We start from the raw sequence: 21,420 nt of genomic DNA on the forward strand, positions 1-21,420 counted from the left end.
CTAACTTAAGAGTCTGGTAGCAAACAAGGCCTCTCAAAGAAAATAACATTAACGGGAAGTCCTGGAGAGAGAACATTAGTGGCAGAGTGTGGATTCATGTGAGGGAGTGGTTAAGAGCAGGGATGGGGATGCAAGCCTACGTTTGGTGCAGAGGGAAGCAAATGTGTCTTAAAACTTAGGGCTGAGTACAGTCATAGTGAATTCAAGGAATAAACATGGCAAAAGCACAGAGCACGGTATGGGGAGGGAAAGACAAACTTTTTATGAGTAGCAAATAAAGGACTACAGAGGCAAAAGGTTCCTTTCCATACCTGTATCCCAGCAACCCAGGTCTCCACAGAGACAACCAATGTTACCAGTTTCCTGTGTTTCCTTCCAGAGAAATTTTATGCAAATATAATCAAGCATATATGTTGGGTTTTCTCTCCTCTCCTCCCTGCCTCCTTTTATATAAACAGTAACAGATTCTATACACTTTCTACCTCTTGTTTTTCTTTTTAAATGATGTAACCTGGAGATATCTCTGTATCAGTGCTTAAGAGCTTCCTCATTCTGTTGCACAGCATTCCATGAAACAGGTGTGCCACATTTTAAAGGATCTCAAATACCCTCAAAGGACAATAGGGGACCGTAAAAAGATTTTAGGTAAGAGAATGACCTGATGAAGTTTGCATTTTGCAAGCATCCTTCTGGTGATACAAGAATGGAACAAGAGGGGCGCCTGGGTGGCTCAGTGGATTAGGCCGCTGCCTTCGGCTCAGGTCATGATCTCAGGGTCCTGGGATCGAGCCCCATGTGGAGCTCTGTGCTCGGCGGGGAGTCTGCTTCCCTTTCTCTCTGCCTGCCTCTATGCCTACGTGTGATCTCTGTCTGTTAAATAAATAAATAAATATCTTAAAAAAAAAAAAAAAAAGAATGGAACAAGAAATGTCTGAACTAAGCATTGCAAAGGATGAGGAGGGATGGCACCTAATGATTAATGAGAGAGCTAATGTACAGGTTTTGGACATGGTCAACTGTTGGTGTCCTCATTCACTGAGGGAGGTAACATAAATAAGCAGAGGTCCAGATATACCAGGGAAAATAATGAGTTCCCTTCTGGACAGCATAAATTTAAAGTAAGTATTAGAGCTGGAAGACACCTTCAAGTACAAATCAAAACTTTAGGGATTAGAAAAGTGCAGGCATTAAATGCCTTCCTGCAAGTCAGGACTGGCTAAGCGCTAAGGCGAAAACCTGAGTCTGAGTTCTCAATCAAGCTGCACCAGGGTGATGGCTGAAGTTATAAATAAGATCAATGAATAATTTACCCCCTTCAGGGGATAATCCCACAAACAAGAAAGAACAGGAAAAGGAGCTTGCTAAGGAGAAATGGTCAGTGAAGCAGGAGACCCAAAACACTTGACACCATGGAAGCCTAGGAAAATAATGTTAAAGACAATGCCAGTGCATATGAGGGATAGAGAAAAATACCTAGAAAAATCCACTGTGAATATATCTTGATACAGAAGCTGAATGGAGTGGGGAGGGGTGACATTAAGAACAAGGAAGACTCCTCATTACTTTGGAGATTTACCATGTGCAAAGAAAAGGAGGATATTAAAGACGAAATGAAGATGACAGAGAAAAGATGTTACTCAAGGCTCTGACAAGAACCACTTCAAGTAGAAGCAGTAGTGGGAAATAAACTGAATAACCAAAGGGGAACCCAAAACTGCTGTAACAGCAACAGGTCAAAATAGAGCCAGTGAGGGTACAAAACTGCTGTAACAGCAACAGGTCAAAATAGAGCCAGTGAGGGTACTGAAAGTAGCCCAGGCAACATTTTTAACAAACATTAAAGAAACAGTGTCAATTCTCCCTAATGACATGGAGTTAAATACTCTTAATAGGAACATAACCATGGGGTTCAATGTATTGTTTCTGAAGGAAAAAAAAAAAAAGTTACCACTTACTCATACCTGCGTCTGAATATCATCGCCTGTGACAATGTTTCCCACAGCCCGCAAAGCAGGAGAAACCACCTTATAATCATTATGCCTGCAACCATGAAAAGAAATATTAACCCAACAGTTCTATCCTTAGTCTCTTTTCTTTAGGGCTGAAATCCAAACCAAATAATGCGATGTAACTTTAGAGCACAAAGGTACCCGTCTGAGGTGGTTTTCAAGGGAACCCTGCAAGGATGGGTTTGGTATTCCCTGGGAGAGCTCTCTGCCTTTATTATTTTTGGATAAAAACTACAAATCTTTCTTAATAATGCTTCCCAGGTATTCTATCACCTGGATTATAAGATTTCCTTCTCATTAATACAGTTTTCACTTCCTCTTATTTAAACGGGGAAGGGCAGCAGAGGGTGAGGGAGAGAAAATCTTCAGCAGCCTCTATGCCCAGTGCACAGCTCGACGCAGGGCTCATCTCACTACCCTGAGATCGTGACCGATGCCCAAATCAAGAGTTAAATTAACTGACTGAGCCACCCAGGTGCCTCAGGATCGACTCTTTTAAGTGGCAATATGCCTTTTGCTATCTATCCTGAGGCTGGGCTCAGGTCATTAAACATTAGCTTAATTACACAGATGAGAGTTTTCCAAATGTTCCTGCTGAAAGACTGTTCGCACCAAAAGAAAGAGCAGTTCTTTATATAAGCTCAAAACAAACAGATTTGATATCAGTGTAAGTAACAAAAGAGAGCAGCCTAAAGCACAATAAATCAGTATAACATATTAATATTTATCAGCATCTAGAAAACTAATAAACTAATACAAGGACAAAAGAAGAGACACACTTTAAGATATCTTACATCAATAGCTCCACAAGTCTCCTACATACTCCAGCATCAATGACAGCTTGGATTTTATCATTAGGTCCATCGGATAGATATGAGAGGGCCCAGCAGGCATCAGCCAGTACATCAGTGTCACTGACAAATAACAGCCAGGAAAGCACATTCAGACAGGGGGAAACCTGTAAGGGAAGATGATATGATAATGAAATTTAACAGAATAAAAGCTAGACATGAGAGAAACTCCAAAAGGCAATCAGGCACACATGTGGTTAACTTCTGGGGTGATTAATACTTCTAGAAATGGAATAGCAAATGGCCAAATGGCATTTCCATCTTTGGGAATGCTGTCAGTGCCTTGCAATTTACGTTGATGAAGTAGTCAGAGACCAAGGAAAATAATTTCAAAGACTGAAGTATATACCAATTTTCAGAGTGAGGTTCCTTGTTGAAACACACTCTTTCTGGACCAAAGAGGTAAAGAAACTTTCACAAGTGGTAGAGCTAAAAAAATTTTGTTTTAGATACTTTGCTATAAATAAAATATGCTAGGTTTTAAGATTAATTTAGAGCCTTTTACAGTCAGTGAAAATTTATCCCAAATTAACACCAAAAAAAAAAAAAAAACAACAAAAAGCCCTGTTTCTCCAGAAACAGATAAAATTCTAACATTTCAGATTTTATGAAAAATTATCATCTCTTTCTGTTCACATTAGTATTCGCAGCTACATTCTTTTAATTGTACTTTTTCTGCTCATTTCCCACAAACATAATCCTTACCTTTGCAAATTCTGGAGGTGGACTTTTCCCTCTACAGAGATTAGACAAAGCCCATACTGCATTCCGGGTCATGGTCAGGCGGTTTTGCTTTGAAAATAACCTATAAGCATGATGATACAATGGTAAACTATATAATGGACATTAATTTTCTCCTAGCATAAGATAAATATTAGAGCTACTGATCAACACATGTCTTTAAATAGCTTTTCTCCAGAACAATAAAGCTGAATTAATTCTAACAGCACTAATCCAGAATTTTGGCACTGGAGTAAGACAGAATGCCTGAAGAAATGATCTGAACAAGTTAGTAAGAAGGTATCTGTAATAAAAAATAACAATAGAAAATCCAAAATTATTTCTAAAGATGCACTACTTTCTGAGAAACTTCCATACTTTTACTACTTAAGAAATAGTAATAATAATAGAAACAAACTTACTGCAGAAGAGGGGGAAGAATATTGCAGTCTAAGACATAGTCCCTGCACATGGTACTATCTCCAGCAATGTTGCCAAGAGCCCAGACTGCCTGCGAAAGAATTATTCATTAATGATAGGTTGTGTAGTATAATTCTCTCAGAAAAGATGTCAAAACAACCATAGTAACTCTTTACAAAATTATATAGTAATTAATCAACAAACACATAAACACTATTAATACTTCTAATAAAAGTTCATTATCAGGGAATCAAATGAAATAGTTGTGGGATTGAGGAAAGATCAATCATATTATAAAGTGTATATTTGAACACTCATGGTATAAATTTATTAAAGGGAGGAACCAATTCTTATATACTCAGCTGATTTAAAATGTATTTTTAGCTTGCTTACAAAAGAAAACAGTGAACAGAGATTTTAAAAGCAATCAAAATGCAGGGCGCCTGGGTGGCTCGGTGGGTTAAGCCGCTGCCTTCGGCTCAGGTCACGATCTCAGGGTCCTGGGATCGAGCCCCGCATCGGGCTCTCTGCTTAGCAGGGAGCCTGCTTCCCTTCCTCTCTCTGCCTGCCTCTCTGCCTGTGATTTCTGTCTGTCAAATAAATAAATAAAATCTTAAAAAAAAAAAAAAAGGCAATCAAAATGCGGAAAGCTGTCAAACTTCTGGGGGTAATGGATATAGATCTTGAATGTGATAATGGTTTTATGGGTATACACATACGTCAAAACTTATCAAATTGTACTTTTTAAATACAGGCAGTTTTCTGTAAATTATACCTCAAGCTGCAGAAGAAAATCATACTCATTTAGCAATGATTTCTATTTATGAATTTGTCAAAGTTTGCAATAATAAAAAAATTCAATGTTTTCTAAGTCTTTTTCTACGCAAATGTGGCAAAGACCTGCTCTTTCCATCAACACTAGAGATCCCTACAAGTTAATGCTCAGTAACTGCTTACATGATCTAAAAAGTATATAGGGCTGGGGTGCCTGGGTTACTCAGTCAGTTAAGCATCTGACTCCTGGTTTCAGCTCAGGTCCTGATCTCAGGGTCTTGGGATCCAGCCTTTCATCAGGCTCCACATTCAGCAGGGAGTCTCTGCCTGGGATTCTCTCTCTCTCTCCCCCCACCACCCCCACCTTTCCTCCAACCCCTGCCCTTGCTCATGAGCTTTCTCACTCTAAAATAAATAAATATTTAAAAAAATAAAAAGTATATAGGGCTCAGGGTGGCTGGTTGGCTCAGTGAGTGGAGCATGCAAATGTTGATCTCATGAGTTCAAGCCCCACACTGGGTATATAGAGTACTTAAAAAATAAAATCTTTAAAAATAATAATAAAATAAAAATTAAAAGTATATAGGAATTTTTTAAAAATTCAGGGCTGGAAGGGGAAAATGGTTTTATGTTTCCAGAAGAGATTCTGCCTACATTCACTATGAAATTTTCCATTTTGGTTTAGTTTTCTAGAACACTCCCTGTGATGAATCATGGATTATCAAGGCCAGGTGGTGAAACAGGCCCTGAATGTAAGACCAAAGGAAAAAATGGTATTCTTTCATCTGCTTCTCTGCTTCATTTTTTTTACCTGCTCCTGGACATCTTCAAACTCTGAGCTGAGCAACTCTATGAAGATAGGCACAGCTCCTGCCTGAATCACAATCCGCGTCTGAAGAGAATTTCCTGAAGCAATATTTGTCAATACCCAAGCTGATTCAAACTATAAAGATAAAAATAATTTTATTATATTATGAGCATTTAAGAGCCTGTTTTTAGCTATAACAATAAGGTTTTCTGTATGTGAAGAAAAGAATCTGAAATCATTATTTACACACAATCTATCAGATGGATTCTGTATCAATTTTAAATGGAGAATTCCCAGTACAAAAACCTTGATCTAGAATATTCAGTCTAAAATTTGCTCTAAAATTTCAGACCAAAGTAGAGCTGACATAATACCATAAAAAAAGAATGAGGGACTGCTTCATATGCTAACATAAATGATCTCCCAAGAAACAAATGAAAAAAAGGAAAAAAAAAAAAAAGCCTAACGGTGTACATTAAGATAGCATCATACTGTATTCTCTAAAAGGGTTAAGAAGGAATATATGCATTAATTTACTTATGGTACAGAATACCTCTGGCATGATTCATAAGAAACTGTAAATACTTGTTAACTACATGGAAAGGTAAGGGTGAATGGGAAACAAAACCTTATGTATCATTTTGGCCTTAAACCATGTATATTATCTAATAAAAAAATAAAAGTAATTAATTTCTATAAGATGGACACAGAGAGAAGTGGGGAGGATCTTAATGTAAAATGTGTAAGACACAACAACAGTGAGAAAGGCCAAAGATATTTTAAATGATAAGTGAGCCAAAAGGAGCTAACTGGCATTCAATTAATGGAAACGGCAACATCAGAGCGTAAGAGCTTCTGACAAATGAGAGGGCTCCAAACTAAAGTACAGAGGTAAGATTTTTTTTTAATTATTTTTATTAACATATAATGTATTATTTGCCCCTGGGTACAGGTCTGTGAATTGTCAGGCTTACACTTCACAGCACTCACCATAGCACATACCCTCCCCAATGTCCAACACCCAACCACCCTCTCCATACCGGAGGTAAGATTTTTAAAAAGAGCATTCTTTAAGGCTGATAAACTGGTAAACAGAAAGTATGAAAGAAATCATGGCCAACAAAAAGTACAGCATTTTACTAATCTGTCCATCTGTGCAGTAATTTGACTCTACCCTAAAACGGAGAAATCCAAGAATGAACTCCTAAAATTCTATTTACTTAAAAGTGTTCTTATTCTAACTAAACTTTAGTTTTGTTTCCTTCTTCTGTTCTGTCTTCTATTTATCCTTTAATAAAGCACATACACAGAAAAAAATTCAATGGCATGTCCCTTGAATGAGAGATCAATTAAAAAGTCACTGAAAGACAGAGCTGTGACTCTTCTAAAAGCTTTCGGGTCAACTGAAAGGCCACTGTCATATGGAAAACTAAATCATCAACCACTGGATTTGGGGGAAGGAAAGCAGAAGACATGGGAAGACAATCTGATTATCATAATCCAAAGCACGTGAATGACAGCAAATTCACAACAGAAGATGCTTAAAGAAGGGTACGTTCCAAGAAACCTATGAAAGTGAAATATACAAATGAGTACAGAGGTTAGGCAGCCTAACTGGACAATGATATTACAGTAGCAAGGAGGTACAGACCAGGAGCACCACAGTTAAAGGGAAAATATTTTCTTTTTGATAAATTTGTTAAAAGAGAAGTTCAAGAGACTTCCAAACACTGAATATCACAAAATAAAAATTCCATTATATACCATGTTCACAACTGAATCACTCCTAAAACCCATGCTCAAAGCCTTTTCGATCTGTCTGAATTGAAACCTTACATTTGTTCAGTACTTTGTATTTTCAAAGCATTACTCACATATGTTCCTCACAACATCCCAGAGAAGTCTGGCTTTGGTAGTTTATGATGAGGAAACTATCAGAAAAAGGGCCAATAATCTAATTATTTATGTTGTGCAGCCATTCAGAGAGAACTAGATTACAGCCTCCCAATCGAGTATGCTTATGAAGCCCAGCCACAGTCTCGTCTCAGACACACACCTGTAACATTGACAAGAATCTTTCAATTCCTTGAGTTTTGCTATCTACACAAGAAATTTCAAATAATGATATGCGGATCATTTAGGGGATGCTAAAAAGAAAACAGTTCACCTAAAATGCAGTTTCTTTTGCTTTCTAGGAAAACTAACTAGCAGAGTTAAAACTAAGAGACAGATCATGTGAATACAAAAGCAAACCTTCCTACCAGACGGCAGGCTCCAAGTTGAACAAAGAGTCATGAGATACTGCAGAGACCAAGTCAAAGAAATGACAACTGTGAGGAAAAGTTGTATATGAAGAATGAGTGAGATGGGCATACATACCAGTCTCTGTCAAAGAGAAAACAGACTGAGATGAGATTCTGATGTAAATGAAATGACAACAATAACCTGCATGGATAAAGGCTTATTAAAGAATTACCAATGAGATAAAATTAGAATAGTCATTGCTGCCAGAGTTGAAGCTGCTCTGTCTTATGAGGTTTAGTACCAGGAGTCTCAACAGAAAGTGAGAGGGAATTCCGGATGCTACTTAAGAGAATGAAATGGAAAAGCAAAACAGAGTGACAATGAATAAGAAAATAGAGAATAAGTGAACAGGGATGGAAGAAAAAGGGAAATTAGGCTATCTCAGCAAAAGAAGAATATACCAGAGTCATGTTTATTACTAAGAAGTACATAGTGATGATAATCTCCGAAAGCAATATTCAAGGCCTCCCCTGGTAAGAACAAAAATCAGAAAGCATCAGGGACAGAAACAGACAAGTACCTTATAACCAGAGAGCCACTGAAAATCATATTCATGCATGAATAAGGCATTCTCTCTTTCACACGTACGTGCACGTGCACACACACACACACACACACACACACACAGTGTTTACTTTGATGTTTACCCTGTAAAAACTCATCAAGCTATACTTGTGCAATTTTCTATGCCCATCTGTGTATTTATGTAAAATGTACATATGTAGATAGGAGATAGGAGAGGAGAGAGGGAGGAAGAAAACTATGCCCCCTCAATCATACAGGCCCCTGTTAATAAAGTGCTAAAAGAAACAACTTTCAAATGTGTTTAATATGGATGTTTTTTAAAAATAGTGTGTACTTCAAACTAACCTCTCTTTCACAGACTATTGCCGTCATTGTGTTGTGTTAATGTTTCGGTCTTGGGTCCCAGATTTGGATTTAACATGCAAGAGAGCTAGGAAATGTGAAAGTCCAGAATTGACAGCAAAAACGACTGCATAAGGTTATGAGAGAAATGGCCAGAAAAAGTAATTTAAGTAACCATGAGACTCAAAAAATCGGTAACATGATGACTAAAGCCTAAGAAATGGTATCACCTGAAGTAAATAAATGGTAGCCAAAATTACTATGATCCTTACTTCCTCTTTTTTGTTTTAAACTACTATGTTTTTTAATGTTCTAAGAATGGTACCATGCAAGGAAAACAACCTGTCATGCTGTGATTACTTATAAATTGTAACTACACTATTATTTTTCACTGTCCAGACTTGCTAAAGAAGGCTACAGTTGAAATCTGAAGGTCACACTGAAGATTTGGTATTTTCTCTCTTCCCTTTCTCAGTCTCTACCTTCTGGTGCTCAGTTCCTTAAATAAGGAAAATGAGAATCCAAAGCTGAAGTACTTCTGACCTCCTATCAAGTTTCCCACTCCAGGTTGAGGTACGCCTGGTTCCCTTTCTCCATTTGGATCAGGACTCTGTTGCTGGCCACTTTGCCGGGTCCACTCTGGCTCCTAGCAAATGCCAGGCTCACCTGGAGAGCAAGTGAAAAGAGAGGCTCACATCAGAAAAATAAACCCAGACATCAAACTCTGCAGAGAACAGTGCCTGAGTCATCTGAGCAACCTTTCAAGAAAGGCAGAGGGATCAATGAGGATGGGAAAAGGCACAGGAGGATGAAGGCTTACTGCAGTTTATCACATTAAGCTTTTATATGGGACAAGAAAGGCAAGAATGGGGAAACTACACCAATTTAATCTAAATTTACAATTTTAGGAGGAATACCTAATGAATGGAACTAGGATGCAATTTACTTACTTCTAGCTATTTTCATAATAAGCTTCCATAAGAAAGTGTGAGACTGCAACATCTCAGCACTACAAAGGACAGTACAAACATGCAGGGCCTAGACTCAAAAAACAACAACAACAACAACAACAACAACAACAACAAAGCAGGCCCAGGGAATACACCATAAGGCAGCCCAATCTCATATTAAAGGTTGAATTTGTCTGAGGCCTAGATGTCACTGAACTTGAGAATGCTCTTAGCTAGATGACATTATTTGCTGCCAAAATCCTCGATTCCACCCCTGTTCATCTCATCTGAAGGCAAATGAGCAAAACAGGCATTATCTCCCTGTTGTGAGGTACCTCATTGATTCCGGCATAAGGAGAGCCAGACCATAAGTGAAGAGAGCCTTCACTAGGATTCACAGTTTTTTATCTATGGAATGAAGGGATTAAGTTTGTCCACAGGATTTATCAATGAGATAAGCTATTATTATGACTATATATTATTACACTCTTTCTGGAAGAGAACTGGCAAAAGCCCCATTCCAAAAACACACTATTCATATTTCTAGTAAGCAGGTAGGAGTATCAGGAACAGCTTACATCCTAGTGCTCTCCAAAAAGATAGAGGAAGGAGTACCCTCCAAGCTTCCCAGAGCATGTCTAATTATGTGGCACAAAGTCGCCTGGTTCTCCCTCAATATATCTGTTCCTTCTGCTTCTGGAGTGGTTGACGTTAGCCACAAATCACACTGGAGAAAGAATACCATGTTGTACTTAAAATGTACACAAGAAGAAAAGCTGGAGATGATGACCTTTAGATAATAAACAGACTGGGTATTTCTCAGTCTTTGGAGAACTAAGTTGAAAATCATAAGATGCTCACTTCCAGAGGAATCATTTCTCAGTCTTTCAGCCTAACTATTAGTTTACACAAGGGTGGAATCTGAGAATTTAGACAGAAGCAAATTAGAGATTTCCAAAGGCTTTCACCTTCAGAAGATCCAAGTTCTAGGATTACAGAATCAAAAAGATGTAGAATTTACATATGGTAGCCAGGAGAGGGCACTGTCTGAAAGAACATACTGCACTCTTTGGGGTGCACTGGAAAATGCAGAGATGGGGAAAAGCCCATTTCTCCCTTTTCATTTTAGGCCAGTGAGGTTATACCATCATTCTTTAACAGATTAAGGAACTGGACCTCTGTGACCACCTACTAGAAACTGCTAGATCCAGGAGTAAATTCAGTATCTCTCAAGTACTCTCATTATCAGAGATAGGATACAAACATATTTTCACATGACCAAAATGGTAATTTTCCCTACCTCCCTCTTCCTACAAAGCTTTTCAAATGATAAACTGCAGTAAGGCTCTTCATTTGGTCCCTCTGGTTCTCTTGGCAGGTTGCTTAGGGCTCAGGCTCAGTACTCTGCAGTGTTGGTTGTCTGGATTTCCTTTTTTTTTTTTTTTTTCCTCCTGATAAAAGTCTCTTTCCTTGCTCTCTAGGTGAACCTGATTATTTTTCAGGTGTCCGGCGATCCTGGCCTTAGATGGGGACCAGAATTACAATCCAAGAGGCAGCTAGCAAAACAGAATCTTAATTCAAATGAACTTGGGGATTAGTAAATGTCAAGCTGGAGAAGAAAAACTGATGGGACTTTGAAGTACTCTACCTTTTCTGGATTTCTTGTTTTTCTTCTGGGAAGAACTCATCACCGCAACAAAGAAAGTAAAAGGGGGAAAAAGATGGGGTGGGAGGAAAGGAGAGAAAATATCAAGACAAAGCATCAGGTCTTATGAATCATCTACAATCCTCTGGACAGTAAAGAACCTGGGAAGAGGGGTTATTACCACTTACAAAATGCCCCACTCCCTACAGCCTTAGAAAGTAAGGCAAAAAAGAACAAGAAGGTCAAAAGTTATCTTTAGGATTAACTTATTATCGGCAAATTTACTTGGAAAGCTAAACTCATTTGTGATCTGCCTTACACCTAACCCATTTTTACAGTTGCAGTTTCTCTCCAAAGGGCCTGAGCCCTTCAGATTAGATCCTACAGTAAGTGAGAATTTAGATATCACAGGTACTGGTTAAAGAATAATGCAGAAACTGATACAACGGGTTACTCCAAGGAAGCATAGCTCCTGAAAAATTACCAGTTTACTAAAAATCCGACTTCATTCAGGAAAAAAAACAAAACAAAACCGTATTTTAAAATTTCTAGGTAACCACCAGGATGAGTCAGTTGACAGCTGGTTCTTTTTACTATGAAAATTATACAATCCAGAAGTTGCAGAATTTCCTCCTGGAAATCCTATATAATATAGTACTGACAGACTAAATTTACCTAGCACCAATCACCAACATTCACGACAAGGCTATCTGCTTGTCAGCTCTTGCAGGGAAGGGGAAGGACTGAATTAGGACCAGGTTTGGGGATTAGTGAGTCTCTAACCTAGCCCATGTTACAAAGCCTTGCAAAACCAACAAATACAATCTAAAAATTCTTCAAAACTAACTTTTACATAGCCCACACTTAGGTTCTATCTATAAGAACTCCTCTACCACACACAATTACCTATTAAATAAGTATTATCCACAATCACCATAAAATAATCTTCTCATGACTAAAAATGGCAAGAATTCTACAGAGTAAATCCAGGGCCTAGATGTTAACGAAGCTATCAAAGCTGCTTGCAATGTGGTTGTCAGGAACACCATATCAAAAATGAGTCCCATATCAAGAATGAACCCCTTGTATAAATTAATATAATAACAAATCTGCATATAAATTTACATACAAGCTTGCAAAGGGAATTAAAATAAGAGGCAAGAAATGAAAATGGTTCGCACCTGCAGTGTACAGTTCTCTTTTCGTTTCAGGAACTCCACAAACCTGGCCACTACTCCTGGTGTGCTGATGACTTCATCAATAGGAGGATTAGGTTCTGTCTCCCCATAAGATGAAAGGAAAGAAGAAAGAAGAAAAATAATCTGGTTCAACGTTTTTATCAACCATTCAGATAACACAACAAATAAATTTGATGATGGTAATAAAGATGAAGTAGTTAAAATGCCAGATTACAGAAATAACATATAGGAAGAACAATAACCTGAAGTTGGCAGGGATACAGCAGGATTGAGCAAATGAATTTTTTAAAAAGCAATTTAAAAAAATCTACAAGACTTTACAGATAAAACCTAAAAACAGTACATAAAGAGAGGTTCTAGGGAGCTTAGATAGGTGCAAATATAATGAACCATTACTGTGCCATGACTAACAAAATAAGCGATGCTATCTTATTAGAGTGCACTCCTGGAATGTGTAGTCTCAGGACCAGGAAGGCAACCTCTCCCCACATTTTACAGTAGTAAGTACTGTATCTGAAGTACTGTATTTTAGTTATCATATTTTTACGAAGGATGGCTGGCAAAAGATCCAGGCAGAAAAGCTGTAGAGAGCAATGGAAGGTCATAAAGAGCCTCATGGTGTGAGAAAGGCAATAGACTCAGCATGCTGAAAAGAGACAAGGGGAATGGGGAAGCTGTACATGATAATGGCCTTCAAATGATTAACTTGTCACACAAAAAATATAATTTGTTATGTCACACACAATTTTGTTATGTCTATATGTTATAGAGATTTTTATTCCAGGTCCCTCAAGGGATTATATTAATTTATCACTTATGACTCCAAAAAACAATACCTTAGTACTTGGAGAGGAGGGGGGTGTGTGCTGTTAATTTAGTGTCAATATTTACTATCGACATTTTTTTTTTTAATATTTTATTTATTTGACAGAGAGAAATCACAACTAGGCAGAGAGGCAGGCAGAGAGAGAGGAGGAAGCAGGCTCCCTGCAGAGCAGAGAGCCCGACGTGGGGCTCGATCCCAGGACCCTGGGACCATGACCTGAGCCGAAGGCAGAGGCTTTAACCCACTGAGCCACCCAGGTGCCCCCATACTATCGACATTTTAATATGGTTCAGAGTTCCACAATTCTTTTTACTTGTCCAGAATGGCAAAGTTATCATACTCTAGGCTACCCCTAATTACACCAAAAAGAAAAAAAAAAAAAAAAGTAATTACCCTGACCACCAATAAATACATTCTTAAATTTCATGATAAAATGATAATATTAAAACCAACAATTACTGATCTTTCAACTGATATTTTAAAAGTTTTCCTTGGGGCACCTGGCTGGCTCAGCTGGTACAGCGTGTGACCCTTGATCTCAGGATTTTGAGTTCAAGCCCCATGCTGGGTACAGAGATTACTTAAAAACAGTAAAATCTGGGGTGCCTGGGTGGCTCAGTGGGTTAAAGTCTCTGCCTTCAGCTCAGGTCATGATCCCAGAGTCCTGGGATCGGGTCCCACATCAGGCTCTCTGCAGGGCGGGGAGCCTGCTTCCTCCTCTCTCTCTGCCTGCCATTCTGCCTGCTTGTGATCTCTGTCTGTCAAATAAATAAAAAAATAAATAAATAAATAAAAATAAAATCTTTAAAAAAACAACAAAAAAAGTTTTTCTTTAAAAAAAAGTAGTTTCTTGGGGCGCCTGGGTGGCTCAGTGGGTTAAAGCCTCTGCCTTCAGCTCAGGTCATGATCTCAGGGTCCTGGGATCGAGTCCCGCATCGGGCTCTCTGCTCAGCAGGGAACCTGCTTCTCCCTCTCTCTCTGCCTGCCTCTCTGCCTACTTGTGATCTCTGTCTGTCAAATAAATAAAATAAAATCTTTAAAAATTAAAAAAAAAATTTTTTTTAAAAGTAGTTTCTTGATCTGAATTAACATGAAATATTGACTCCTGTTCTTATCACTTTAAAGGTCTTTTCTAAAATAGCTCAGAAATGAAAAGAATGCTGCTTTCTGGTCCTGGTAAGATTGCATAAAGAGGGGCGCCTGGGTGGCTCAGTGGGTTAAGCCATTGCCTTCGACTCAGGTCATGGTCTCAGGGTCCTGGGATCGAGTCCCACATTGGGCTCTCTGCTTGGCAGGGAGCCTGCTTGCCTCTCTCTCTCTCTCTGCCTGCCTCTCTGCCTATTTGTGATCTTTCTCTCTCTCTCTCTCTCTCGCTGTCAAATAAATAAATAAATAAAATCTTTAAAAAAAAAAAAAGATTGCATAAAGAAATTCAGAAGTTAGGCATGGCTTATAATTATATATATATACCTTTATGTATCCTTTTATTTTGTTGATAGACACATTCCAAAGCAATTTATCTGTGATATGAAAAATAGATTATGGGAAAGTAGCATTTTTTTAACTAAATGAAAAGATACACAGTTGACCTTTGAACAATACAAAGGTTGGGGTGCCAATCCCTGCACAGTCAAAAATTCTTGTGTAATTTTTGACTTCTCCAAATCCTAGCTACTAATAGCCTACTGTTAACAAGAACCCTCACCAATAACATAAACAGGCAATTAGCACATATTTTGTATGTCTAGGTATTACATACTGTATTCTTACAATAAAGTAAGCTAGAGAAAAGAAAATGTTATTAAGAAAATCATAAAGAAAAAAAAAGAAAAGAAAATCATAAAAAAGAGAAAATACACTTACAGTACTGTACTGAATTTACTGAAAAAGATCTTCAGCCCTGTCACTCAGGGGCCAACTGTACTTTAAGATACTTAGAACTCACCTTTTGAAAGCAATTTTCTGAATTTCTGTGTTGCTGAAAGCTGTTGCTCTGGGCTATTAGAAAATATCATTTCAATCATGTCGGAAGTAATAACACCACCCTGGGAACACAAACAAAAGCAAATTTATAAAATTTTAACTTTAATTCAAAGGAAAACAAAGACAGTATAGTTGTGGCCACATTATTAAGTTAATCATATTTACTAGAGGAGTTACACAAATGCAGGATAATCTTTACACAAAGAAAATGTCTGAGATGATTAATAATGTGATGAAGTCAAATACTTTGTCTATCATTAAGAAGCTCATGACAGTAAGAAAGTAATCTTAGTAGTAAATATTAAGACAAGACGTTTATTACTCTTCCTCCCTTGCTCATCACTCACTTGGTTGGTCCTTGTCATTCAGGTTCTAAAAGGCGGCTCCTTATGACCTCTAAATCTACAGTAGCTGTTCCATCTCTATATCACCTTGCTTTAATCCTGTCCCAGCCCTTTTCACTATCAGATATTTTTTCTCAGTTACGTGTTTAAGGCCCAGGTTCCTCCAATATAAGTTAAGCTTCTTGAAAGCCAAAGACCCAGCCCATCTTCCCATTCTATCACTGATGGTTGACATATAGCAGATGCACAACAAGTATTTACTGAGTGAATACAGAATAGTGTTGTATAAATCACAGATTCTAGCTACTATCAAATTCAACTGACTCAAATTTATTTAAAATTTCTATTTTCTTTATTAAAACTTTCAGTTTTCCACTACTTTCTTGCTTTGTTAGAACTTTTCCATTTTCTACAACCCATCTCCAGTATTAGTAGTTAACCTTCTCAGGGTCACTTGTCATAATGAAATAAAGTTCTTATCGTTTCATGAAGGATTAAAATCAACAAGATGAACTGTGAAAAAAGTTGCACTGAGTTATAAATGCTGGAGGGTTGGTAAGCAATACCTAACACTTAAGAATCCCAATGGGAAGAGTGAAGCATTCTACTCTTAAGAGTCAGAAAAGTAACTAATTTGAAACTTACAAAACTGATTCCTGAATAAACAAAGGTACCTATATGATTCTATTATGAATGTTTGGATACACTTAGATAGATACACTCTCTCTCTCTCTATATATATATATTTTCTCTCTCACGCACGCGCGCGCACACACAAACACACACACACAGGTTCTCTTATCCCCTAATATAAGATGTATTGACTTAACATTCATGTTACTGAAGTCCTGTTAACTTCCTATCACAGCATTTAAGTTATGAGATCAAGGAGAGGAATGAACATCACTTAAGGTCTTAACGTCTTCTGGGAAAAAGGCTAGTGCATTTTTAGTTGCATAACTCCATGTTACATGGAGGTATGACGAGTTATTTCTTTACCTGACACTCAGTATGGTTTAAGGAATTCTGTAGGGGGGTCAAGTTGCCAAGGAGTACACTAGGATGGTTAATTTTATATGTCAACTTGGTTAGGTTACAGTACCCAACTGTTTGAACACACAGTGGTCTAAACTTTCTATGAAAGTATTTTTTAGATGTGATTAACACTTAAATTCGTATACTCAGGTAAAGCATTTTACTATCCAAAATGTGGGTGGGCCTCATTTAATCAGTTGAAGGTCTTAAGAGCAATGACAGGTTTCCCGAGGAACAGCCCTAGAACTACAACATCAATGCTCACCTGAATTTTCAGCCTACTGACTTGCCCTACAGATTTTGGACTTGGCAGCTCCAACAATTAATGAGCCAATTCTTGAAAATCAATCAATCAATCAAACAATCCCCTATTGGCTATTTCCTCTGTAAAACCCTGACTAAAACTAGAGTCCACAAAATACTTTTCATTTATTTTAACATTCACTAAAAGAACAACAAAAATGGACAGCTCAACTTTCTGAAGGACCTAGAAGAATTCAACACAAAATGATAGCACTGGCTACAAAGTCTATATAGATTCTAAAGTGATTTAAACTGCTCTCATAATTACAAAAGAAAACGGGCCCATAAAAACTGGGGATCTATGAAGAAAAAAGAAAAAAAAATATATATAGGATACTGTGCATAATATGCCACAATTTGCTTAAAAGAGGTGTGGGCAGGGGGAGAGAAAAAACTTATTCTCTCACAAACAGTAAGAATCTAGTAACAGTGGTGGCCAATGAAGAAAGAAATTGGGTGGAAGAAAGATTTCTCTTTCTGAAAAACCATCTGTGTGTGTGTGTGTTCTATTAATTGACTATAATAAACTAGAACTATAGACAGGTATAACCCATATAAATAAAGCATAATTTTTATCTGCTTATACAACCTCAAGAAAGTTACAACATGGGTTATAATAGAAAACTCCAACAGCCGTGATGTGGAATCAATTTTTTAAATCACACAAACATACCAATTTGATAAATGAATAGCAAATTGGAATTTCCTTTAAAGTATCCCTTGTTATTTAACTTTTAAGGAATAATTTTGTAATTATATTTTTAAGTTTTAATAGCTGAATTATCTTATAATTTAGTTAATTCTGTTTAATTGCATGTTATTCAAACTATAACAAACATCTAATGAACCATGAGATTAAGTATATGGCTTCTTTTTAAAACTGAAATGCCGAGGCGCCTAGGTGGCTCAGTGAGTTAAAGCCTCTGCCTTCGTCTCTGGTCATGATCCCAGGGTCCTGGGATCGAGCCCCGCATTGCTTGTGATCTCTGTCAAATAAATAAATAAAATCTTAAAAAACAAAAAATGAAATGCCAAGTACTTTCTATAACCATCTACTAACACCTTTTTAAAAAACCAAAACAGCAAGCTACACTTCCTTGTCTTCAGAAAAACACTAAAATAGAGTTCCTTTCATTATCTTACTTACTGGTGCCATCTCCATATTATTAATCTGAGCCTCATGGAAGCCTCCATCTGACATAACTTCTTCTTCTGTTTCTTCCTCTGCTGTAGCAACATTTCTTCGCTTGAATAACTGAAAAACAAAAGACTGTGACTCAAGTATTCTAATACAAAGAAGTCCAACATGCAAACACTAGGAACCCCATTTAAAAGGCAATAAGGAAGGATGAGAGTTTTTTGAAAATCATTTTAAAATTTCTAAAGGCTGTGCCACCTTTGACCTTTCCTGATGAGGAATTATTTCAGAATTCTCCAATCTTATAATCTAAAGAAACTAACTATCACAAAATGCTATTACCAACACTTGATGTAATAAAATTGCTGAGAGAAGCCTGACACTGCATGACACATAAAAAGGACAAGGTTGGGGCGCCTGGGTGGCTCAGCGGGTTAAAGCCTCTGCCTTCAGCTCAGGTCATGATCCTGGGGTGCTGGGATCGAGCCCCGCATCGGGCTCTTTGCTTAGCTGGGAGCCTGCTTCCTCCTCTCTCTCTGCCTGCCTCTCTGCCTACTTGTAATCTCTATCTGTCAAATAAATAAATCTTTAAAAAAAAAAAAAAAAAAAGGACAAGGTTGAAAAAGGAGTTAGGGTATGCCTGGCCATTCCCCTCTTTCCTCTATGTTAAGTTGGTGATAGTAGTCTTACCAATACATTAGGGGAAATGATAAAAATGATGTCAGAATGACTTAATACTCCCTCTTAATCCTCAAAGATTATGAACTGAGACGTCCCCACCTTTCCAACCTGCCCAGCAACCAGTGATAACAAGTGATCACTGCTTGAACACTACCTTTAAAGCATCTATTAATTTGTGTAGGCGAAGAATAGTTCCTTCCAAAGGTAGCCCACTAAGGTGCCTTCATTCTATCTTTAAATAGAAACAGTTCACTTTTTCAAGCAATGATGGATAACAATAATTTATCCTCTCATCCTACACAACTCTAAAAGCAGACAAAATCCATAAAATACTGGGTTTTAGCTAATAGGTACCAGGCAGCCCAGGCAGTGATCCTTCAGAAAAGAAAAGAAATAAGACTGGCCTTTGATTAGCTCAATTATTGCCTGGACAGAGTTTCCAGGCTGTAGCATAGGGACGGCAAAACCCAAGCAGGGCCTACAGGCTCCCTCAGTTGAGGAGACAGAGTTTAGAAATGAGGAGGCCAAGGCAACTAGAATCCATAGGTAAAGTAATGAAGAGGAGAGATCAACACAGAGAGAACTCTTAAAGCTCTGCAGAAAATTCCCCATGAGTCTTTAGCTTCGTACTACAAGCACAGGTGTATAAGGGAAATACAGCTGGAAAAGGAACCACCTCCAACAAACATGCAGAATAATTTTGGAAGTTAAAGGGGTCAAGTATTATTCATGTTTCAACCATACAATAAAAAAGACTTCCTAATATATATAGGGCATTTAATAGAATACTCGGAAGGATACTGATTCAGAAGTGAGGCTCAATTAGCTCTAGGTTAAAGGGTATTAAAAATCCAGCCCCGTGAAACATAAAAACAAACTGGTTACAAGTCATGTACTAAATCCAAAGACAAATTCAGAATTACATATATATTAAAAGATACAAGAACTCTAACAATAAGCAAGGTAAAATTCACAATGCTTGGAATTCAATTGGAAACTACCAAGCACTAAGAAGAAGAAAAGACTATTCATGAGGAAGGAAAAATAAGTAAATAAATAATCAACCAATCAAAATCACCTGGAAATGACAAAAATGGTAGAAATAGAAAAGAACACTAAAATTGTTGTTATAAATATATTCCACATGTTCAAAAAGTAGAAGTATAAACACTAGGAGAGATGGGAAGAGATAAAAGGACTAAGCGAATACCTAGATGTGAAAAATACAATTTTTCAGGTGAAAAGTACACTGGGTAGGATTAACAGCAGATTATATATTGCAGAAGAAAAGATTACTGAATTTAAAGACACAGCAATATAAACACTCCAAAATTAAAGACATGTTGAAAAAAGGGTAAGAAAATAGGTACAAAATATAAGTCAGCTGTGGAACATCAAGTGACCTACTATACAGGGACTGGAGCTCTGAAACTGGGGTGGGGTAAATATATTTGGAAAATGGCCAAAAGTTTATTATTGTTTTTTAGTTTCAAGTTTTTATTTAAATTTCAGTTAGCTAACATATAGTGTAATGTAGCTTCAGGAGTAGAATTTAGTGATTCATCCCATGTAACACCAAGTGATCAACACAAGTGCCCTCCTTAATACCCATCATGCATTTATTTTTTATTTATTTTTTTTTAATGAGGAAAAATCTCCATTTTTTTTTTAAAGATTTTATTTTATTTATTTGACAGAGAGAGAGAGATCACAAGTAGGCAGAGAGGCAGGCAGAGAGAGAAGAGGAAGCAGGCTCCATCTCAGGACCCTGAGATCATGACCTGAGCTGAAGGCAGCGGCTTAATCCACTGAGCCACCCAGGCGCCCCCCCCCCCCCATCACGCATTTAAACCATCCCTCACTCACCTCCCTCCATCAACCCATTTGTTCTCTATAGTTAAGTGTTTTTTATGGTTTACCTCTCTTGTTTTCCTATGTTCACCCATTTCAATTCTTAAAATCCATATGAGTGAAATCATATGGTACTTGTCTCTTTTTTAAAGATTTTATTTATCAGAGAAAGAGAGAGCACGCGAGCATGGGCAGGGGAAGCGGCAAAGAGAGAGGGAGAAGCTGACTCCTCACTTAGCACAGAGCCTGACGCAGGGCTCAATCCCAGAGACATGTCTAGTAAGAAGTTGCTACGACCAAGGTCAAAGAGGTTGCTGCCTGTGTTATCCTTTAGGATTCTAATGGTTTCCTGTCTCACATTTAGGTCTTTCAACCATTTTGAATTTATTTTGGGGAATGGAGTAAGAAAGTGGTCCAGTTTCATTCTCTTTGAATGCTGCTGTCCAGTTTTCCTAACACCATTTGTTGAGAGGACTTTTTTCCATTAGATTTTTTTTCCTGCTTTGTAGAAGATTAGCTGACCACACAGTTGTGGGTCCATTTCTGGGTTCTCTATTCTGTTCACTGATCTACTACTCTTTTTTTTTTTTTAAGATTGGCAAGGAAAAAGACAGACTTTCATTATTTGCAGACAGCATGATACTTTATGTATCTTTTTCCTTGCCAATTTGGATGTCTTTTATTTCTTTTTGCTATCTGACTTCTGAGACTA

At 37.6% G+C, this 21,420-nt stretch overlaps 1 protein-coding gene across 1 annotated transcript in view; it reads right to left on the bottom strand.

Moving 5' to 3' along the window:
* The window catches only part of KPNA1 (karyopherin subunit alpha 1), an 82,380-nt gene that overhangs the window by 26,234 nt on the left and 34,726 nt on the right, over nucleotides 1-21,420 (bottom strand). Inside the window, exons 3-10 of the mRNA XM_046002409.1 lie at nucleotides 18,186-18,293; nucleotides 15,319-15,418; nucleotides 12,530-12,624; nucleotides 5,586-5,717; nucleotides 4,003-4,091; nucleotides 3,566-3,665; nucleotides 2,804-2,967; nucleotides 1,962-2,040 (exon numbers count right to left, since the gene is read on the bottom strand). Coding sequence (XP_045858365.1) covers nucleotides 1,962-2,040; nucleotides 2,804-2,967; nucleotides 3,566-3,665; nucleotides 4,003-4,091; nucleotides 5,586-5,717; nucleotides 12,530-12,624; nucleotides 15,319-15,418; nucleotides 18,186-18,293 — 867 coding nt within the window. The remainder of the gene's footprint in view (nucleotides 1-1,961; nucleotides 2,041-2,803; nucleotides 2,968-3,565; nucleotides 3,666-4,002; nucleotides 4,092-5,585; nucleotides 5,718-12,529; nucleotides 12,625-15,318; nucleotides 15,419-18,185; nucleotides 18,294-21,420) is intronic.

This window comes from Meles meles, chromosome 4 (assembly GCF_922984935.1).
Source record: "Meles meles chromosome 4, mMelMel3.1 paternal haplotype, whole genome shotgun sequence".
Lineage (NCBI taxonomy): Eukaryota > Metazoa > Chordata > Mammalia > Carnivora > Mustelidae > Meles > Meles meles.